The sequence below is a fragment of the Bombina bombina genome, chromosome 8 (genome assembly GCF_027579735.1).
Source record: "Bombina bombina isolate aBomBom1 chromosome 8, aBomBom1.pri, whole genome shotgun sequence".
Lineage (NCBI taxonomy): Eukaryota > Metazoa > Chordata > Amphibia > Anura > Bombinatoridae > Bombina > Bombina bombina.
Genome location: NC_069506.1, coordinates 211,020,117 through 211,042,998, shown reverse-complemented (window position 1 = coordinate 211,042,998; position 22,882 = coordinate 211,020,117). Strand labels below are relative to the sequence as shown.

Here is a 22,882-nt window from a genome sequence, read left to right as displayed (position 1 = left end):
ACAATATTACTAACACCTAGATAAAATAAATACAAACTTACCTGTGAAATAAAAATAAAAACTAAGCTAGTTACAATATTACTATTTACTAACTACTTTAAAATAAATACAAACTTACCTGTGAAATAAAAATAAAACCTAAGCTAGTTATAATATTACTATTTACTAACTACTTTAAAAAAATAAAAACTTACCTGTGAAACAAAAATAAAATCTAAGCTTAAACGAAAAAAAAAAACCTAACATTACTTCTTTTTTTTTAAAAAAAAACCCTAACATTACTTAAAATAATAAAACCTAACATTACAAAAAAAAACACAATTACAAAAAATAATAAACACAAAAATTACAAAAAATAAAAAAACTACCATTACAAAAATTAAAAAATTAAATAATCCAAAATAATAAAAAATATTCCTATTCTAATACCCCCATATAAGAAAAAAAACACCCCAAAATAAAAAAAATCTATAAATAAAATACCAATAGCCCTTAAAATGGCCTTTTGTAGTATATTGCCCTAAAGTTAACAGCTCTTTTGCCAATAAAATAAATACCCCCTAACATTACAACCCCCTCACCTCCCTCCACCCCCCCAAAATAAAAAAAAACCTAACTAAAAAAAATGAATTGCCCCGAAAAGGGCATTTGTATGAGCTTTGCCCTTAAAAGAACATTCAGCTCTTTTTCAGCTCATTAAAAATAAAAAAATAATAAAAAAAAAACATAAAAATAAAAAAAATAAGCAGCTGGCTGGTTTTAATGTTTGGATTGTGCACAAGCGCAACAGTTAAAGTTACATTAAACCCACAATTTCTCTTTCATTATTCAGATAAAGAATACAATTTTAAACAAAATTCCAATTTACTTCTATTATCTCATTTTCTTCATTCTTTAGATAGCCTTTGTTTAAGAAATAACAATGCACATGGGTAAGCCAATCACACAAGACATTTATGTGCAGCCACCAATCAGCAGCTTCTGAGCCTATCTAGATTTGCTTTTCAGCAAAAGATATCAAGAGAATGAAGCAAATTAGATAATAGAAGTAAATTAGAAAATTGTTTAAAATTGCATGTTCTTTCTAAATCATGAAATTAAAAAATTGGGTTTAATGTCCCTTTAACTCACCATTTAAAGGAACAGTAAAGACAAAATTAAACTTAGATTGGACAGAGCATGACATTTTAAACAACATTACAGTTTACTTCTATTATTAATTTTGCTTAGTTTTCTTGATATGCTTTGTTAAAAGAGTAATCTTAGGTGAGCTCAGGAGCATGCACGTGACATTAGCCATCTAGCAGCAGTGTTTGCAACAATGTATCTAGCTATGTTGTATGGCAACAGTGTCTGCAACTATGTATAATATTGCTATAAAAATGCAATGGTTGAAACAGTGCTGCAAATGCCTAAGGAGACGTGCACGCTCTGGAGCTCACCTAGAAAAAAATAATAAAATAATTAAAATGGAAAGTTGTCTACAATTGCATTCTCTATTTAAATGCTGAACTTTTATTTTTTTACTTTACTATCCCTTTAATAATATAAGTGCAATGAGCGTGCTAGTACCTCTGCGCTATCTATTAAAAGTAAGTTGTTAAAAAAAACACATTTTGGTTGACACACCCTAAGCTACTGATTGTACTTCACTTGTAATCTGTGTTGGTGCTTTCCTGCAGTGGTTTTCTAAGGTTGGGGAGTAGTAGGGAAAGGGTCACAACATCAGATGATACCTCACTATTTTACAGTATATGGTACCACAATGTTTCTGTATTTTCCTGTTGAGCAGACCTAGATTTGCAACATATTAACCCCTTCACACCCTAGTATGTCCCATGCCGTCCTAACAGTGCTGGGCTTTAACACCCTTAATGTCCTAACTTTTTTGGCATTCTGTGCCCTCCTGCGTTTGAGAAAGGAAACATCCAACTGATCGCAGCGACGATCACGTGACTTCCTGTTTCCTCTTAATGTTTACTTTGGAACTTTCTTACGATCATTGACACTTGTCCCCATCCTGAAGGGGTTAAGAAGTTTGTTTATTTGTTGCTGAGGGAGAGGGCGAAAGGTACAGATTGCCATAACCAGTGTTGGTTCCAGCAACCTATTAGTGGTTGAATAAAATAAAAAAAACAGCCTGTCTGAGCAAGGAAATCATGATGAAAAACATAGAAGGTTGACAACATTTACTTATCTGTTCTGATATTGGCAAACTACCCTGTGTGACTTATCTTTATTTGCTTACTTGAATATTTAGTTTCCTTATAAGTAAGCAAAATAATAAGGAAGTTTACTGTGTTATTTTGATGCCAGTCCTCTTTGCAAATCACTAAAGGCAAAGTAAATACTTTTAGATTGCAAAATAAGTTATTTATGTGTAGTTAAGAAAAAAGAATTGCAATATACTTTTATTATTTAAATTTTGCCCCTTTTTCCAGTAAATTATTTCTGAAAATTAAGAGTTTTGCAATTCTGGAAACTGGAAGAGTACATCAGGCTTCACAAGAATATCTCTATCACATAAATGCCCCTTCTTGGCTTAAAGGGACAGTCAACACCAGAAGTTTTGTTATTTTAAAAGATAGATAATCCCTTAATTACCCATTCCCCAGTTTTGCATAACCAACACAGTTATAATAATACAATTTCCTTGTATCTAAGGCTCAGCAGACTGCCCCCTTATTTCAGTTCTTTTGACAGACTTGCATTTTAGCCAATCAGTGCTCACTTCTCAGTAAATTCACGTGCATGAGCTCAATGTTATCTATATGAAACACATGAACTAAAGCCCTCTAGTAGTCGAAATGCATTCATCTTAGAGGCGGCCTTCAAGGTCTAAGAAATTAGCATATAAACCTCCTAGGTTTAGCTTTCAACTAAGAATACCAAGAGAACAAAGCAAATTTGGTGAAAAAAGTAAATTGGAAAGTTGTTTAAAATGACATGCCCTATTTGAATCCTGAAAGTTTTTTTGGACTTGACTGTCCCTTTATGCAAAATTATTAAAATGATAATCTACAAACAATTGACATGTATCTAATGAAATTACAGTGGCTAGCTGTATCTTCCCCAGGGGATGATTATCTATTCCTCGCCAGATCAGGCATGTTTTTTCACGATGACCCTTGCAGGGGCTGCCATGGTGGAATTATCTTTTAAAAGGGGCAGTCCATGCGAGTGGCGAGATGTCTCATATTGAAATTAAAGGGACAGTCTACACCAGAATTTTTATTGTTTTAAAAGATAGATAATCCCTTTATTACCCATTTCCCAGTTTTGCATAACTAACACAGTTATAATAATATACTTTTAACCTCTGTGATTATCTTGTATCTAAGCCTCTGCAAACTGCCCCTTTTTCAGTTCTTTTGACAGACTTGCAGTCTAGCCAATCAGTGCCTGCTCCCAGATAACTTCTCGTGCACGAGCACAGTGTTATCTATATGAAATATGTGAACTAACACCCTCTAGTGGTGAAAAACTGTTAAAATACAATCTGAAAGAGGTGGGCTTCAAGGTCTAAGAAATTAGCATATGAACCTCCTAGGTTAAGCTTTCAACTAAGAATATCAAGAGAACAAAGCAAAATTGGTGATAAAAGTAAATTGGAAAATTGTTTAAAATGACATGCTCTATCTGAAAGTTTATTTTGGCCTAGACTGTCCCTTTAATGGAGCTTGCTGGAAGGGGAAACTTTGCTGTGTACAGCAAAGTTAGCACTGAGCAGGGGGCGCACTTTAAAAATTAAATCCTACAGCCAATATGTCACATTACACTGCTTTCTGAGTATAGCATCCGATAATCACCTCTATTTTGAGTATTTTGATAAAATGTGCCATCTGTTAATTTGTGAGACAAAACAGTGAGAACTGAAGGGCGGAAATGTTTAGAGAGCTACACTGGGATTTGAGAGAAAATTTCATATGCGCCCATGAAATGCCTATGTTCAGCCCAATTTACGAAAAGATAACAATTATGCTTTGTATTTTGTACTTCTAAATACAAATTTCTATGCATTTTGTTGCACATACAGTGTACTTAAAGGGACAGTAAACTCCAGATTTGTTATTGTTTAAAAAGATAGATAATCCCTTTATTGCCCATTACCCAGTTTTGCATAACCAACGCTGTTATATTAATATACTTTTTACCTCTGTGATTACCTTTTATCTAAGCTTCTGAAGACTGCCCCCTTATTTAAGTTCTTTTGATAGACTTGCATTTTAGCCAATCAGTGTTGACTCATAAATAACTCCACTGGAGTGAGAACAATGTTATCTAATATGGCACACATGAACTAGCACTGTCTAGCTGTGAAAACTGTCAAAATGCACTGAGATAACAGGCAGCCTTCAAAGGCTTTGAAATTAGCACATGAGCTACCTAGGTTTACCAAGAGAACAAAGCAAATTTGATGATAAAAGTAAACTGGAAAGTTGCTTATAATTGCATGCCCTATCTGAATCATGAAAATTAAATTTTGACTTGACTGTCTCTTTAACCTATGATTAATATGATTTATTTCTGTGTAATTTACATACTAATTTTTACGTTTTTGATAAAATGCGGTTTTTGGTGAACAATTTTGTTACAATTTTTGGTGCACCTTAAAGGGACACTGTACCCAAATTTTTTTATTTTGTAATTCAGAAAGAGCATGCAATTTTAAGCAACTTTCTAATTTACTCCTATTATCAATTGTTCTTCGTTCTCTTGCTATTATTATTTGAAAAAAAGGCATCTAAGTTTTTTTTGGTTTCAGTACTCTGGACAGCACTTTTTTATTGGTGGATGGATTTATCCACCAATCAGCAAGGACAACCCAGGTAGTTCACCAAAAATGGGCCGGCATCTAAACTTACATTCTTGCATTTCAAATAAAGATACCAAGAGAATGAAGAAAATTTGATAATATGATAAATTTGATAAATGACAGGTGCAAACACTGATCAGCACATCCTTCCATTCCCTTAACCCCATAGAATACACAGTACTTTTATTATATGATGTTTCACATACCTTTTGTTCCCTTATGCAATTGTTACAGTAATTCTGTGTCTTATGTTTTTAACTGGTTCCCAATTCTGTAAAAATGCTCAATCTATTCATATTCCTTTTTGCTACCCTTTGTCTCTATAACAAACTACACTATTCAGTTACTCCTTCTCCCTCTCCACCGGCACTGTTCATTAGCCCATCTCTCTTAAACTCACCTTACTTTTCTACTCATGAACTTTACCTATTCCTAAACACTCTCTCTACCCCCTGCAGCTCATCTCAAAAGCAGTCTCACTACTGCAAATCTGTATCTCATCTCATGTCACTCTCCCTCTTGCTTCTACTTACTGCTGGTGACATCTCCCCTAATCCTGGTCCCCAACCACTGACAAGCCGTGCACATCCATGTGTACCATCCCATAGACTCAGAAAACAAAACTCTTCACACCTTACTAACATTCCTCTTGCATCTAAAGCCACTACCCCTTTTACTTGTGCACTCTGAAACTCTCGCTCTGTTTGCAACAAACTCACTTCTATACATGACCTCTTCATCTCCCGCTCCCTCAACCTTCTGGCCCTAACAGAAACCTGTCTCTCTCCCCTAGACACAGCATCCACTGCTGCTCTGTCACATGGGGGTCTCCACTTCAGCCACACTCCTATGTCTGGTAATAGACAAGGAGGTGGTGTAGGTATTTTACTTTCCTCTTGTTGCACCTTTCAACAAATACACCCTATCTCTTCCCTCACTTTTCCCTCATTCGAAACCCACATAATTCGCTTATTCTCCCCTCTCTCTGTACGTGTTGCAGTCATATACCGACCCCCTGGCTCCGCAACTCAATTTCTAGATCACTTGGCTGCCTGGCTACCCTACTTCCTTTCCTCAGACACCCCTGCCCTCATTCTTGGCGACTTCAACATCCCCCTTAACAATCCCTCTGCCTCATCTGCTAAACAACTTCTGCAACTCACTTCCTCTTTCGGTCTGTCACAATGGACTGATTCTCCCACTCACAAAGACGGTCACTCCCTTGACCTGATCTTTAGCTATCGATGCACTCTCTCAAACTCCCCTTTTCCTCTTTCTGACCACCATTTCCTTACCTGCAACATATCATCCCTTCCTACAACTCTCCCACCTTCTACTCCTCACACCAAACTTCACAGAAGCATTAGGTCTTTAGATCAGCAACAATTTGCTAATTCCCTTAAATCGCTCCTCTCATTCTTCTCCGTCTTTTCCTGCCCTGAACAATCTATCTGCCACTATAATTCCACCCTTATATCCGTCCTTGACAATCTCGCCCCTCTTACCACTGCTCGGAAATCACACACTCATCCCAGCCCTGGCATACTCCTCTGACACGGTACCTATGCAGATGTTCCCGTACTGCTGAACCGCATTGGAGGAAATCACTGAGTTCAGCTGATTTTCTTCATTACAAATCCATCTTGAACTCCTACTACTCTGCCCTTAATCTCCACAAGCAACACTACTTCTCTACTCTTATCTCTAATCTTTCTTCAAACCCAAAACGTCTGTTCTCCACTTTCAATACTCTCCTCCGCCCTCCCCCACTTCCTAATACAACTTCTCTGTCAGCTCAAGACTTTGCCAGTCACTTCACTAACAAAATTGACTCCATCAGACATGAAATCAGCTCTCAACACAATTTCATTCTCTCCCCCCTCAAATACTCTCACTCAACCACAACTCTCATAACCTGAAACTTAGTTCATTCTCCCCTGTTACTGAGGATGAAGTTTCAGCACTTATACTGCGCTCTTACCTCACTACCTGTCCCCTTGACCCTATCCCCTCACAGCTGCTCCCCTCTCTCTCTGCTACCCTTACCCCTATACTAACACACATTTTCAACCTCTCCCTCAGCACTGGTACATTTCCCTCTTCGATGAAACATGCGCTGGTCACGCCTATCCTCAAAAAACCTTCCCTTGATCCTACCTCCCCATCCAACTACCGCCTTATTTCCCTCCTCCCTCTTGCTTCAAAGCTTCTTGAAAAACTAGTATATGCACGCCTATCCCATTTCCTTACGTTAAACTCCCTTCTTGACCCGCTGCAATCTGGATTTCGTCCCTATCACTCCACAGAGACATTAAATTGTTAAGGTCACCAACGACCTACTTACAGCTAAATCAAAAGGCCACTTCTCTCTGCTTATCCTCCTTGATCTGCCTGCAGCCTTTGACACTGTCGACCACCCTCTTTTGCTCCAAACCCTCCAATCCTTCGGCATCTGTGACACAGCCCTTTCGTGGCTCTCTTCCTACCTGTCAAACCGTACCTTCAGTGTAGCCTTCTCTGGGGCCTCCTCTGCCCCGTCACCACTTCCTGTCAGAGTACCACAAGGCTCTGTCCTCGGTCCCCTTCTCAATCTATACATCATCACTAGGTTCCCTAATTAAGTCCCACGGTTTCCAATATCATTTGTATGCCGATGACACCCAAATCTACTTCTCTGCACCAGAACTATCTCCTTCCTTGCTAACCCGTGTCACTAACTGTCTTTCTCACATCTCTTCCTGGATGTCCTCTCACTACCTCAAGCTAAATCTCTCCAAAACTGAGCTCCTCATTTTCCCCCCTTCTTCCAAAATCTCCACCCCCAATATCTCTATAACTGTCGACAACTCCATCATTACCCCTACCCCGCATGCCCGATGTCTCGGGGTCACATTTGACTCAGATCTTTCCTTCACTCCTCACATTCAGTCCTTGGCTACAGCCTGCCGCTTCCACCTTAAAAACATCTCTAAAATTAGACACTTCCTTACACAAGACACAACTAAGATTTTAATCCACTCTCTCATTCTTTCCCGCCTTGATTACTGCAACTCTATCCTCTCTGGTCTCCCCACCTGCCGCCTAGCTCTTTTACAATCCATAATGAATGCCTCTGCCAGACTCATCTTCCTTACGCGTCGCTCTTCATCTGCTGCGCCTCTCTGCCAATCCCTTCACTGGCTTCCTCTTGCCTCTAGGATCAAACATAAAACTCTCACTCTTACATACAAAGCCCTCAACTGCACTGCTCCCCCCTACATCTCAGACCTTGTCTCCAGATACTCTCCCTCCCGTCCCCTTCGCTCTGCTCATGACCTCCTACTCTCCTCCTCTCTTGTCACCTCATCACACTCCCCTTTACAGGACTTCTCCAGACTGGCTCCCATCTTGTGGAACACTCTGCCTCGCTCCACAAGACTCTCTTCTAGTTTTAAAAGCTTCAAGTGCTCCCTAAAGACTCTACTGTTCAGGGACGCATACAACCTACGCTAACCTTTCCTAATACCAGTTCCTCTCCTCCACTGCAATCCCCTGAACCCTCTTAACATGTAAGCCTAAAAGTCCAGCTGTTTGTAGATCACCTTCTTAAGAGCTGACTACAACAGTGCAACTCTTGGCAGGGCCCTCTACCCTATAATTGTTTTGTTGTACTCCCGCTTTGTTTATAGCGCTGCAGAAACTGTTGGCGCTCTACAAATAACCGATAATAATAATAATAATAATAATAGGAGTAAATTAGAAGGTTGCTTAAAATTTCATGCTCAATCTGAATCACAAAAGAAAAATTTTGGGTACAGTGTCCCTTTAACAATACGATTGTTTCCTGCATATTTTTTTGTGAATGATTCAGTTATTAATTTTGTATGATTTTTAAATTACAAATGTAATTGTGCACTTTTGTAAATATTTATTTATTTATTTATAAAATATTTTACCAGGAATAATACATTGAGATTTCTCTCGTTTTCAAGTATGTAATGTGTGCCTCTCCTTCTCATAAGAAAATGCAGTATACGCCCCTTAGCAAGACACCTGTTTTCAGAGTAAAAAGTGGCTTCAGATAATTCCACCAGGGAAATAGGACTGGCGAGCATTTTTTAATAATCTCGCCAGCCCAGAGACCTTTAGATAATTGGTCCCCCGTCATAAATCCAAAAAATTTCCTCCAAATAAGATAAGAGGTTGGTGGAGTTTGGTGATTTCAACACAATTATAGCAAATAAAGTGTAACTGCATCCAAACATCTTTAAAATCAACTACTATTTCAATGTATTGTATGACTACAGAAAAATCTTGTAATTACAAAGTTTACTGTTTACTGTCCCTTTAAAAGAAAAAAGACTCCAATGATGTGGTGTTTGCACTTTTTTCTCCTTTCTGATATTTGGTTCAATCAAGTGGTAAAATGGTATATATCGAAGTGAAATAGTGTGTGTGTGTGTGTATATATACTGTGTATATATATATATATATATATATATATATATATATATATATATATATATATATATATATATATATACTGTGTATATATATATATATTTATATATATATATATATATATAATGGCAACAACAAAAAAGTCCAAACTAGATAAATATTAAAAAGCTGCATCCTCCTCTATATTGTCAGTAAGTTCCTTCTTCTATCATTCTGAACAAAATACAGGAGAAAGAGAAACCTATTTAAAAGATGCAAAAGTGAAATTGGTGACAGGAATTTGCTTGTAGAACAAGATCAATTGTCTCAAACACAGGTGGAAGTCTCTAACCATTTAAAGGGACAGTCAAGGCCAAAATAAACTTTCATGATTCAGATAGAGCATGTAATTTTAAACAATTTTCCAATTTACTTTTATCACCAATTTTGCTTTGTTCTCTTGGTATTCTTAGTTGAAAGCTTAAGCTAGGAGGATCATATGCTAATTTCTTAGACCTTGAAGGCCACCTCTTTTCAGAATGCATTTTAACAGTTTTTCACCACTAGAGGGTGTTAGTTCACGTATTTTATATAGATAACACTGTGCTCTTGCACGTGAAGTTATCTGTGAGCAGGCACTGATTGGCTAGACTGCAAGTCTGTCAAAAGAACTGAAATAAAGGGGCAGTTTGCAGAGGCTAAGATACAAGATAATCACAGAGGTTAAAAGTGTATTATTATAACTGTGTTGGTTATGCAAAACTGGGGAATGGGTAATAAAGGGATTATCTATCTTTTAAAACAATAACAATTCTGGTGTAGACTGTCCCTTTAAGTGCAGATGACAACAAATGCTCTCCATCTGCATAATGCCTGTATAGCAGATGATAACCATGGTGTCATTATCCTATTGGGAGAGAGAGTGCCCCTTCGCTTGACAGGTTACAAATTGGCAGAGTTGACGTAACCAAGCCCTAGAAACCCAGAAGTGCTGGGCTGCTACTAAGAGAAGAAGGGAGCTAGATGGGGTAAATATAAAAAACACTCAATCACAGCTCCCTTAAGACCCAGAAACCCCCCAAAGCCCACTATTTAAAAATCAGTTGCCTGTTTTTTCACTCGAGGACTTGGGTTAAAGCAGATTTCTAGATAAAGAAAAAAGCAGGAATATTTTATGGTGCACACTTGAAAAATTCATCTGGTTCAAATAATCTAATGTACCTGTCAAAAGATATGTTTAAAGTTCTATGAACTGAGAAAATAAACCATAAAACTTAACTTTTAATCTCATAACAGTTAAAAAATATATATACAAATTAAATCATAAGTAAAAATGACCAAAGTGGTAATATGTCAGTACTAGTGCAGAGGGCACAAATTATAGCAATGTATGCTTCAAATAAAGATCCTTTGCTACTGGAGAGCCTTTCCCTACAAAATTAACTAATTAATTAAAGGGACACTGAACCCAAATTTTTTCTTTCATGATTCAAACAGAGCATGCAATTTTAAGCAACTCAGTGTCCCTTTAAGTAGGACTGCATGAAACCCACAAAGGGGGAACAAATTGACCTTAACACAATACACAGAAAAGGACTGCACTTTCAAACCAGACTAGGTGCACATTACATGACCCAACAAACTCCAAAGCCCTGTGTACTCACAGACAGCTGTGCCGTACAACTTTCAGTTACTCAGGCAGTTAACCCCAGACAAGCCTGAGTGTTAAGCCCATAGGGAAAATTACAAAACAAAAATATCTACACAACATATTTAAAGTCTGGCACTCTCTTGCAAACACACAGATAGATTAAAAGCAAAATGGAAAAGTTAATCACAGCATTTGGCCAAACATAATTTTCATTGTCCTGTAGTTTTCCCAGCACTGTATTGTGGATTGCACAACTTGTCTGCTCATTCATAGATGCATTTTGTTAGCACATGAATTGGGTAGCTCAAAAATAGATAGTTTGTCTTACAACACAGTAATTCTTTAAAGGTATATGCAATTTTTAACAACTTTCTAATTTACTCCTATTATCAATTTTAATTCTTTCTCTTGGTATCTTTATTTGAAAAGCATGAACGCATTTTTGGGTCAGCCATTGGGTAGCGCTTGCTGATTTGTGGCTAAATGTAGCCACTAATCAGCAAGTGCTACCCAGGGTTCTAAACCAAAAATGGCCCGGCTCCTAAGCTTACATTCCTGCTTTTTCAAATAAAAAATGCATGATCTATCTGAATCATGAAAGAAAAAAATTGGGTTTGATATCACTATAAAGTTTGCACTGTTTGTCCTGCACAGCTACCACAAATTACTGGGTATCAGGTTGAACGTTACCTTGATAAACTAAATCCTGGTATTTTTTAGCCCTAAAACATAGTTTAGGCTGGAAGGTTGTGCTTAGCACTACCTTGGTACACAGAAGTGCATGATACAGTATGTGTTTATGTATTTTTATAGTGTAATGTGTTACTTTGTATTGCGATGCCATTATTTTCCTTGTGTAACATATATTTCTTTTTCTTTCCCTACAGGAGGAAGCTTATTAAACTATCTCTGATCTTTAGTCACATTCTGGCAGAGCTCAAAGCCATATTTCCAGGGGGAAGATATCAAGGAGGAACATATGCTATCACTAAATTAGAAGCTGCTAAATTCTGGATACAAACTTTTGGGCAACGGTGAGGAGCAAAAGACAAACAGCAACAAGAAAAATGTTATGTCAATCTATCAAAGACCACTCATTTTCATATTTAATTTTAGATGTAGTTTTTAAACATCCTCGGTTATAGAAACTTTATTTTGATTTGTTTTGAATGACATTTATTGACTTTTCTTGCAACTTTTTTAAAATGTCAAATTAATTTACATGGCCCCATCCTAGCTATATAAAATATTTCTTCTTATTTAATTATGTATAAATATGAAACAATAACATAAACAGCTGTTTCTGCACTCTACCTGTAGTACCTTCTCATGCTACTGCCTCTTTCTCTCTGGTCACGTTCTTGTCACAGCTGTTCCTGCACTCTACCTGTAGTACCTTCTCATGCTACTGCCTATTTCTCGCTCTGGTCACGTTCCTGTCACAGCTGTTCTCACACTCTACCTGTAGTACCTTCTCATGCTACTGCCTATTTCTCGCTCTGGTCACGTTCCTGTCACAGCTGTTCCTGCACTCTACCTGTAGTACCTTCTCATGCTACTGCCTCTTTCTCTCTGGTCACGTTCCTGTCACAGCTGTTCTCACACTCTACCTGTAGTACCTTCTCATGCTACTGCCTCTTTCTCTCTGGTGATGTTCCTGTCACAGCTGTTCCTGCACTCTACCTGTAGTACCTTCTCATGCTACTGCCTCTTTCTCTCTCTGGTCACGTTTCTGTCACAGCTGTTCCTGCACTCTACCTGTAGTACCTTCTCATGCTACTGCCTCTTTCTCGCTCTGGTCACATTCCTGTCACAGCTGTTCCTGCACTCTACCTGTAGTACCTTCTCATGCTACTGCCTCTTTCTCTCTCTGGTCACGTTTCTGTCACAGCTGTTCCTGCACTCTACCTGTAGTACCTTCTCATGCTACTGCCTCTTTCTCTCTGGTCACGTTCCTGTCACAGCTGTTCCCACACTCTACCTGTATTACCTTCTCATGCTACTGCCTCTTTCTCTCTCTGGTGATGTTCCTGTCACAGCTGTTCCTGCAGTCTACCTGTTGTGCCTTATCATCCTGCTCCCCCTTCTTCTCTGGTCATGTTTCTGTCACAGCTGTTCCCGCACTCTACCTGTAGTACCTTCTAATCCTGCTTCCTCTTCTTCTCTGGTAATGTTCCTGTCACAGCTGTTCTCACACTCTACCTGTAGTACCTTCTCATGCTACTGCCTCTTTCTCGCTCTGGTCACGTTCCTGTCACAGCTGTTCCCGCACTCTACCTGTAGTACCTTCTCATGCTACTGCCTCTTTCTCTCTCTGGTGATGTTCCTGTCACAGCTGTTCCCGCACTCTACCTGTAGTACCTTCTCATGCTACTGCCTCTTTCTCGCTCTGGTCACGTTCCTGTCACAGCTGTTCCCTCACTCTACCCTTAGTACCTTCTCATGCTACTGCCTCTTTCTCTCTCTGGTCACGTTCCTGTCACAGCTGTTCCCGCACTCTACCTGTAGTACCTTCTCATGCTACTGCCTCTTTCTCGCTCTGGTCACGTTCCTGTCACAGCTGTTCCCGCACTCTACCCTTAGTACCTTCTCATGCTACTGCCTCTTTCTCTCTGGTCACGTTCTTGTCACAGCTGTTCTCACACTCTACCTGTAGTACCTTCTCATGCTACTGCCTCTTTCTCGCTCTGGTCACGTTCCTGTCACAGCTGTTCCCGCACTCTACCTGTAGTACCTTCTCATGCTACTGCCTCTTTCTCTCTCTGGTGATGTTCCTGTCACAGCTGTTCCCGCACTCTACCTGTAGTACCTTCTCATGCTACTGCCTCTTTCTCGCTCTGGTCACGTTCCTGTCACAGCTGTTCCCGCACTCTACCCTTAGTACCTTCTCATGCTACTGCCTCTTTCTCTCTCTGGTCACGTTCCTGTCACAGCTGTTCCCGCACTCTACCTGTAGTACCTTCTCATGCTACTGCCTCTTTTTCTCTCTGGTCACGTTCCTGTCACAGCTGTTCTCACACTCTACCTGTAGTACCTTCTCATGCTACTGCCTCTTTCTCTCTCTGGTCACGTTCCTGTCACAGCTGTTCTCACACTCTACCTGTAGTACCTTCTCATGCTACTGCCTCTTTCTCTCTCTGGTCACGTTTCTGTCACAGCTGTTTCCACACTCTACCTGTAGTACCTTCTCATGCTACTGCCTCTTTCTCTCTGGTCACGTTCCTGTCACAGCTGTTCCCACACTCTACCTGTAGTACCTTCTCATGCTACTGCCTCTTTCTCTCTCTGGTAATGTTCCTGTCACAGCTGTTCCCGCACTCTACCTGTAGTACCTTCTCATGCTACTCCTTCTTTTCCTCTGGTCATGTTTTTGTCACAGCTGTTCACGTACTCTACCTGTAGTACCTAAAAAAGGGAGCAAAAAATAATCAATCTCTTATGGATTGGAATGTGTGTCGTTGTGTTAAAATCACAATTATAAGTTAATGTTATTCCATCTTAAAATAGGTGTATTGTGCAATGGGAGGAGTTCAGAGTGGGTCTTCACAAAGTACATGTATTGGGTCCTGGCCCTCTGGAGTATGCTCTTCGCAGTACGATGGATCTTACATGTAATGACCATATATCAGTGTTTGAGTTTGACATCTTCACACGACTTTTTCAGGTAAATAGTTACATTTTTAATGATATCTAAAGCATAAGACCCCAACTATTTTGTACAGAACCTTACATCGCTCATAACAACATCACTGGAAAGGAATATAATCCAATAAACACCAACATCACAACCCATTAAATTATTAATATACCAGATCTCCAAATGAACCCTATTTGGGAGTGACAGTCCCTAATTGTGAGTCATGTCCTACTGTCCCTCTAAGACAGCCAAAAGTCCCTATTAGCAGAATTTCCCTTAACCCCCTCCATGGACTACTCAGACACACCCACAAATTACCCAGAAAAATCCACCAACCAACCAGACGGAACTACAATCCTGCCCAATAACCACCAATGACCAAACCCCTGCCAGCATGGCCGTGCCCAGATGGACCCCCTCAGCCTCATCAGTCCCTAATACCCAGCCATAAATATTAGTAAGTATGAAATAACCCTACTTCCTATACCACATTACATAGACAACTAGAATGTATATAACTCCACCCAGAGTTACAATTTGTCATGGTATAAGTATGATTTACCATTATTATTATTACTACTATTATAATAGTTTCTATATGACTTTTATAGTAAAGTAGTGTGCTATTTATTAACCACAATCTACAAAAAGCAACTTTTGGTTATTTATTTTTTAGAATTTAAAGAGACGTTGAACACTTTGAGACTGTAATATAAAATGTTTAATTATCTCTAATAAAAAGTTTTGCAATATACTTACATTTATTTATTTTGTTCCCTTTTCCTATAATTTAATTCTGAAAATTGAGGGCTTTTGCAAATACTGCAGACTCCAGACTTAACACTGCTATATTCCCCAAAGTCATTGGTTACACACTAATCTATAACTGTCTATTATTGGCCTAAGCAGGGAAGAAAACCTAGGATATAACTATGGTGGGAGTGGCACCCATTGTTTTATGGACACTAGTACATCACACTTATTTTTTCAATATATATAGGAACATAAATCCTCAATTTATTTCTTTCATTATTCAGATAGAGCATACAATTTTAAATAAGTCAAATTTACTTCTATTTTGAAGTTTGCTTCATACTCTTGGAATAATTTGTTGAAGGAGCTAGCTCTGAACACATCAGTTGAGCCAAAGACAAGGGGCATATACAGAAATCCCAACCTGCAAAAACTAATTTCAGGGAGGTGGCTTCACGCACTAATGCGCCGCCACCACCCCCCCTCCCAGTTATATATTGGGCACCTTGAAACCCTAAATAAGATAGAGACTTATCATTAAAGTAGCTTCCCTCTAAAGGCACATTTAAAAAAGTAGCTTTAATGCACAACCACATACAACAAACCTATTTTACAGTGATTGCACGCTTGTTGAATGCTTAAATATTTAAGAATACTAAGTTTAATTATGTGCAGTAAATAAGGTAGTATTTTTTATTAAAGTCAGTGGGGGCTTTTTGGTTACTGATGCATGCTTTGAGGATAACATAACTTCCCAGCAACTAAAGGCATTCCTTAAAGAAACGCTTTTCTGGATTTGGGCCACATTGGATCATGGTACTTGGAGTTTCAGGGAGATTGCATTCCATTTGCTGGCATCAGGGAGCCGCTAATACGATCAGGGAGACTCCCTGAATTTCAGGGAGAGTTGGGATGTCTGTATGTAGCTGACAATCAGCAGCTAGCTCAGAGTAGTGTTTTGCTGCCTCTCAACCTACCTAGGTATGCTTTTCAACAAATGATATGAAGAGAGCAATGCAAATTACATAATAGAAGTAAATTGGAATAATCTTTGCTTTAAATATCTGTCTAGCATTTAGAAAGAATATAATGTCCCTTTAAGTTCTAATTTTATTTCCTTTCTCTCTTTGTGCACCTTTATATTTTAATCATTTTTTCATTTACTTCATACTTTTTAACTATAGTTTACTTAGTGTAGAGTCTTAAAATAAATGGACAATAATTAAATTGGACTGCATTGTAACATATTTGCATATAAAAATGTTTTAAAACATTTAAACTGTCAAAATGGATTGAATGTCCTATCATCCCTGAGAATAACGACCCTTAAAACCCAACCTTAACAGTCATTATAAACACTAAATTAATACACTGAAGTATTTATTGTTTAGCAACGAAAATCTGACAAATTTAATATCAGGTGGCCGCAATTTGGGACCTAAGTAACTGACCCCTGCTAAGCTGGTCAGAGCCCAACTACCATGCTGCCTGACAGAGGCCCATAAGGAGGAGTTCTTCGGCTGCTGCATACCAAGGAAAAGCACCCCCATGCCCACACCTGGGGATGTCGCCCCTCCTGCAATGGCTGCCACTAAACTCTCTCTCTTTCCATGGCCTGAGCCCAGACCAAACGCCCAGCTAGGGTACAATGTAAAAAATACCCCTCCAAACCAGTAGGACCTAGGTGAGCTAATCATACAGCATACTGAACCCAGGGGAGCTAAAGACTTCTGTCCTAGGACTTACAGAGCCAAGTCACTAATCCTCTTCAGTCCCAGACACTAAAGACTATATGCAACAACTAAACAAAATGGGGAGGGAGACCATTAAAAAATAGGTGGTTGAACTTTCCTATAAGATAAGACACTCCACTTCCCCTAACTAGACCATCGCAATACACATTCACACTCAGGAATGAGGTATATTATAGCAGCACATCTCTTCTCTTTCAGTGAGATTACAGGGCCAAAAACCTCTTAAAGGCACACGGTTTACAGGGTACATCCATGTTGTTAAGGGGTAAAGTATTGCTTTTTTAACTCCTTTAGTTTGCCCATTTAGGGACTGATATAAATTAGATCCTGCACTGATCAAACAATCACTGTGTAGAATATTACATGGTCTGTGTTATGGATCCTACAGTATGTCCTCCAGCCTTTATGGGAGAGTGGAAGAACACAATTTTCCAACTTAAATTATTATATATTTTTTTACTGAGCATTATTAAATATGAAATGTAAATAAAATGATGCTGTCAATGTTCCTTTAATAACTTTTTCTGAATAATTACCTGAGTCTACATTATAAGGGAATCCAAGCAAGAGCAGAATAAATGGAAGTTGTTTTATATATATATAAATATCTTTGGACCTGATGATCTAAAACTCTCCATTCTGAAGATTTTATCTAGGAACATTTGTCAGCACTGCAAGCTCCCACAAAGAAATTTAGAAAGGCAAATTTGAGCTTTAGAGCGCTTTATCTCGTCCCAAAGATTTTCTGTGATTTCTCTCCATGCCGGAGAGTTTTTGATCATCAGACCCTCTTTGTGGCCATGTGCTGTTCCTGCATCTTGATTGTATTCCCCTCTCTCATTCTATCTGGCTCTAGCCATGGGACAAGTTACTGAAGAACTGGATGCTCCTTGCTGTCACCCATCCTGGATACATGGCGTTCCTAACATATGATGAGGTCAAAGTCCACCTTCAAAACCACATTCATAAACCTGGAAGGTACAGTCACAAATATGATACCTAGTGGTAAATTCCTAGTGATTAGGATAGTGATAAAGATTAAAACAAGAACCAGAACATAATGAAACAAAGTATTTTTGCTAAAAGCAGAAATAAATGTAATTTATGTAGTTTTGCTTAAATTAACGTACTAGCTTGGTTTGATAAATTTTTGAATACACTATTGCCTTGTTTGCTGCAATAGTTTTTCAATAGCCAAACTGCCCCCACCATTTTCACCATTTGCTAATCTGGACTTGTTGCTGAAATAGAGAAGGCCGATAAGGGACAACAATGTGGCAGAGTTAGGATTGAAGTCTGCAGTGGGCACATTACTGACAAATTACATTCAAGGTGTTTCATGTTACTATATAAGGGAGAGAGATAGTGTCATCAGTGGGCTAGCTGTAATAATAAGCTCTTCCATCTATTCTTTCTGGTTCCTTTGTTACCCTATTTATCCAATTCATTAAAGCTCGCTCTTTTTTGAATAACATACGGCTAGATTACAAGTTTTGCGGTAAGATGAAAAAGCAGCGTTAAGAGGTCCTAACGCTGCTTTTTCACTACCGCTGATATTACGAGTCTTGCAGGTATAGGTGTAACACACACTTTTTTGGCCTTACCTCAAACCGACTTACGTAACCTTTGTAAAGTCTTTTTTCTATGGGACTTCCATAGCGCTGGTATTACGAGTCTGTCCTGGGAGGCCAAAAAGTGAGCGGTACACCCTACCCTGTCAAGATTCCTAACGCATTCTAAAGTCAGTAGTTATGAGTTTTATACTACAAAGTCGTAGCATAAAACTCATAACTAAAGTGCTAAAAAGTACACTAACACCCATAAACTACCTATTAACCCCTAAACCGAGGCCCTCCCGCATCGTAAACAATATAATAAAAATTTTAACCCATAATCTGCAGCTCCGGACATCGCCGCCACTATAATAAACATATTAACCCCTAAACCGCCTCACTCCCACCTCACAAACACTAGTTAAATAATATTAACCCCTAATCTGCCGCCCCTAACATCGCCGCCACCTACATTATACTTATTTACCCCTAATCTTCTGCTCCGGACATCGCTGCAACCTACATTATATTTATTAACCCCTAATCTGCTGCCCACAACATCGCCGCAATTTACCTACATTTATTAACCCCTAATCTGTCGCCCCCAACGTCACCACCACTATATTAAATTTATTAACCCTTAAACCTAAGTCTAACCCTAACCCTAACACCCCATAACTTAAATATAATTTAAATAAATCTAAATAAAATTACTACCATTAACTAAATAATTCCTATTTAAAACTAAATACCTGTAAAATAAATCCTAAACTAACTACAATATAACTAATAGTTACATTGTAGGTAGCTTAGGGTTTATTTTTATTTTACAGGCAAGTTTGAATTTATTTTAACTACGTAGAATAGTTACTAAATAGTTATTAACTATTTAATAACTACCTAGCTAAAATAAATACAAGAGTACCTGTGAAATAAAACCTAACCTAAGTTACACTAACACCTAACTCTACACTACAATTAAATAAATTAACTAAATTAAATACAATTAAATAAATTAAATTAGCTAAATCACAAAAAAACACTAAATTGAAGAAAATAAAAAACAAATTACAGATCTTTAAACTAATTACACCTAATCTAATAGCCCTATCAAAATAAAAAAAGCCCACCCAAAATATAAAAAAAAAACCTAGCCTAAACTAAACTATCAATAGCCCTTAAAATGGCCTTTTGTGGGGCATTGCCCCAAAGAAATCAGCTCTTTTACCTGTAAAAAAAAAATACAAACAACCCCCCCAACAGTAAAACCCAACACCCACACAACCAAACCTCCCAAATAAAATACTAACTAAAAAAAACTAAGCTCCCCATTGCCCTGAGAAGGGCATTTTGATGGGCATTGCCCTTAAAAGGGCAGTTAGCTCTTTTGCGGCCCAAAGCCCTAACCTAAAAATAAAACCCACCCAATACACCCATAAAAAAACCTAACACTAAGCCCCTGAAGACCGACTTACTGTTCTGAAGACCGGACATCCATCCTCAAGGAAGGGGCAGAAGTCTTCATCCAACCAGGCCGAAGTCCTCAACAAAGCCGGGAGAAGTCTTCATCCAAGCCAGGGCGAAGTGGTCCTCCAGACGGGCAGAAGTCTTCATCCAGACAGAATCTTCTATCTTCATCCATCCGACGCGGAGCAGCTCCATCTTCAAGACATCCGACGCAGAGCATCCTCTTCATCCAGAGTCTTCTTACTGAATGAAGGTTCCTTTAAATGATGTCTTCCAAGATGGCGTCCCTTAGATTCCGATTGGCTGATAGAATTCTATCAGCCAATCTGAATTAAGGTAGAAAAAATCTTATTGGTTGATGCAATCAGCCAATAGGATTGAAGTTCAATCCTATTGGCTGATCCGATCAGCCAATAGGACTGAGCTTGCATTCTATTGGCTGATTGGAACAGCCAATAGAATGCGAGCTCAATCCTATTGGCTGATTGGATCAGTCAATATGATTGAACTTCAATACTATTGGCTGATTGCAACCCGGGACAGGGGGACAGACCCCTAAAATCGGGACTTTCCCGCGAAAATCGGGAAAGTTGGGGGGTATGCTACACACATGCACATATATGCACACACCTACATACATACACACAAGCAAGTATACACATGCACGTACATCCATACACATACTGTACATGCCCACACACGTCCACACACACACCTACACACATGCACCTATACACATGCACACATATGCACATATATGCACACACACACACCTATACACATGCACATATAGGCAGACACACACCTACACATACACACACACACATCTACACACATGCTCAAATATGCACACACACGCATACACACACAGCTATACACATGCACATATGTGCACACACAACTACATCCATGCACATACATGCCCAAACACCTAAACACATTCACATATATACATGCACACGCACATGTACACACATGCACATATATTTACACACACCTATAGACATGCATACACACACCTATAGACATGCACCTACATGCACACACACCTATAGACATGTACACACACACCTACACACATGCACATACATATGCACATACATACATGCACATGCACATCTACACACATGCACATATATTTACACACACCTATAGACATGCATACACACACCTATAGACATTTACATACACACACACCTACACACATACAGATACATGCACACACACCTATAGCCATGCAAACACACACCTACACACATGCACATACATACATTCACATGCACATCTACACTCATGCACATATATGTGCACACACACACCTACACACATGCAGATACATGCACACACACCTATAGACATACACATACACACATATGCCTACGCACACACTCTGATCCTCTCTTTATTTTACCCTTCCTCCTCCATTCTCAGTGCCATACACACACTCTGATTACATTTTATATTTTTCTCCTTTCTCACTCTACTGTCTCACTCTGTATCTTGCTTTTTATAACAGACTCTATTCGCCTCTGTATTCTCTTGTGTCACAAAATGTCTAATTTTCTTGCAGTTATATCTTCAGACTGAGCTGTACTCACCTTGGCCAGTGGGCCATCGGTTATGTAACGTCAGAAGGCAACATCCTACAGACCATCCCACATAACAAGTCCCTGTATCAGGCCCTGCTGGATGGGGAACGAGAAGGGCTGTAAGTACATGAACAAGAGGAAGATGTTGTATGTGTACAGAAGGGGCACAGACTGAAGAGAGGCTGCACATGAATGAGAGGAAGGGAGAGTGGAGTGCATGGAACATAGAGAAGCTTTGTCTGCATATAACTATTGAACATTCGCTTATCTGACACCTTCTAGTTTCTTTTAGAAAAACTGACTTAAAGTGACAGTAAACACTAGAATTGTTGTTGTTTAAAAAGGTAGATAATCCCTTTATTACCCATTCCCCAATTTTGCATAACCAACACAGTTATAATAATATACCCTTTTACCTCTGTGATTACCTTGTATCTATGACTCTGCAAACTGCCCCCTTATTCAGTTCTTTTGACAGACATGCATTTTTAGCCAATCAATGCTTGCTCTTAAGAGCTTCACGTGCCGGAGCTCAATGTTATCTATATGAAACACATGAACTAATGCCTTCTAGTGGTGAAAAACTGTCAAAATGCTTCTGATTAGAGGCAGTCTTCAAGGTCTAAGAAATTAGCACATGAACCTCCTAGATTTAGCTTTCAACTAAGAATACCAAGAGAACAAAGCAAAATTGGTAATAAAAGTAAATTGGAAAGTTGTTTAAAATTACATGCCCTATTTAAATCATGAAAGATGTTTTTTTACTTTACTGTCCCTTTAAGTAGGGAGTCAGTGATAGCAGTTAATGTGTGTAATAATAAACATCATAAAACAATTTGAAAAGAAAAAGAAGAGCACTGCAGGAAACTAGTTTGCTGAGGGAATGTCAGTCCTGTGAGTTTTCTGTCATTTTTTTTGTAATTTTGATTTTTGCACATCAGTCTTCCTGAGAATTTGCATGAATTAGTAACTGATCCAGTTTTATAGCATAACTAATGACATCATAAAATATATTATTATTACTTCTACTTACAATAATAAAACATTAAACTCCTCTCTTCCCCTGCTAATAAAGCCTTTACCTGGCCTTCAGTTCTATGGTGCTATATCTAGGAGTACACACTATTTTGAATTTAAGATTATACCACCAGAATGTATTCACATCCACACATTAGAGTATGACGTGTATTTCATTGTGTTCTATCTATCTATCTATCTCTCTCTTTATATATATATATATATA

The 22,882-nt window shown here is 38.6% G+C and overlaps 1 protein-coding gene across 1 annotated transcript in view; it reads left to right on the top strand.

Moving 5' to 3' along the window:
* CBLC (Cbl proto-oncogene C) overlaps positions 1-22,882 on the top strand; it is a 101,562-nt gene that overhangs the window by 62,242 nt on the left and 16,438 nt on the right. The window contains exons 2-5 of the mRNA XM_053690867.1: positions 11,774-11,920; positions 14,394-14,550; positions 17,887-18,008; positions 21,621-21,758. Of these exons, the coding sequence (XP_053546842.1) occupies positions 14,485-14,550; positions 17,887-18,008; positions 21,621-21,758 (326 nt within the window). The 5' untranslated portion in view covers positions 11,774-11,920; positions 14,394-14,484. The remainder of the gene's footprint in view (positions 1-11,773; positions 11,921-14,393; positions 14,551-17,886; positions 18,009-21,620; positions 21,759-22,882) is intronic.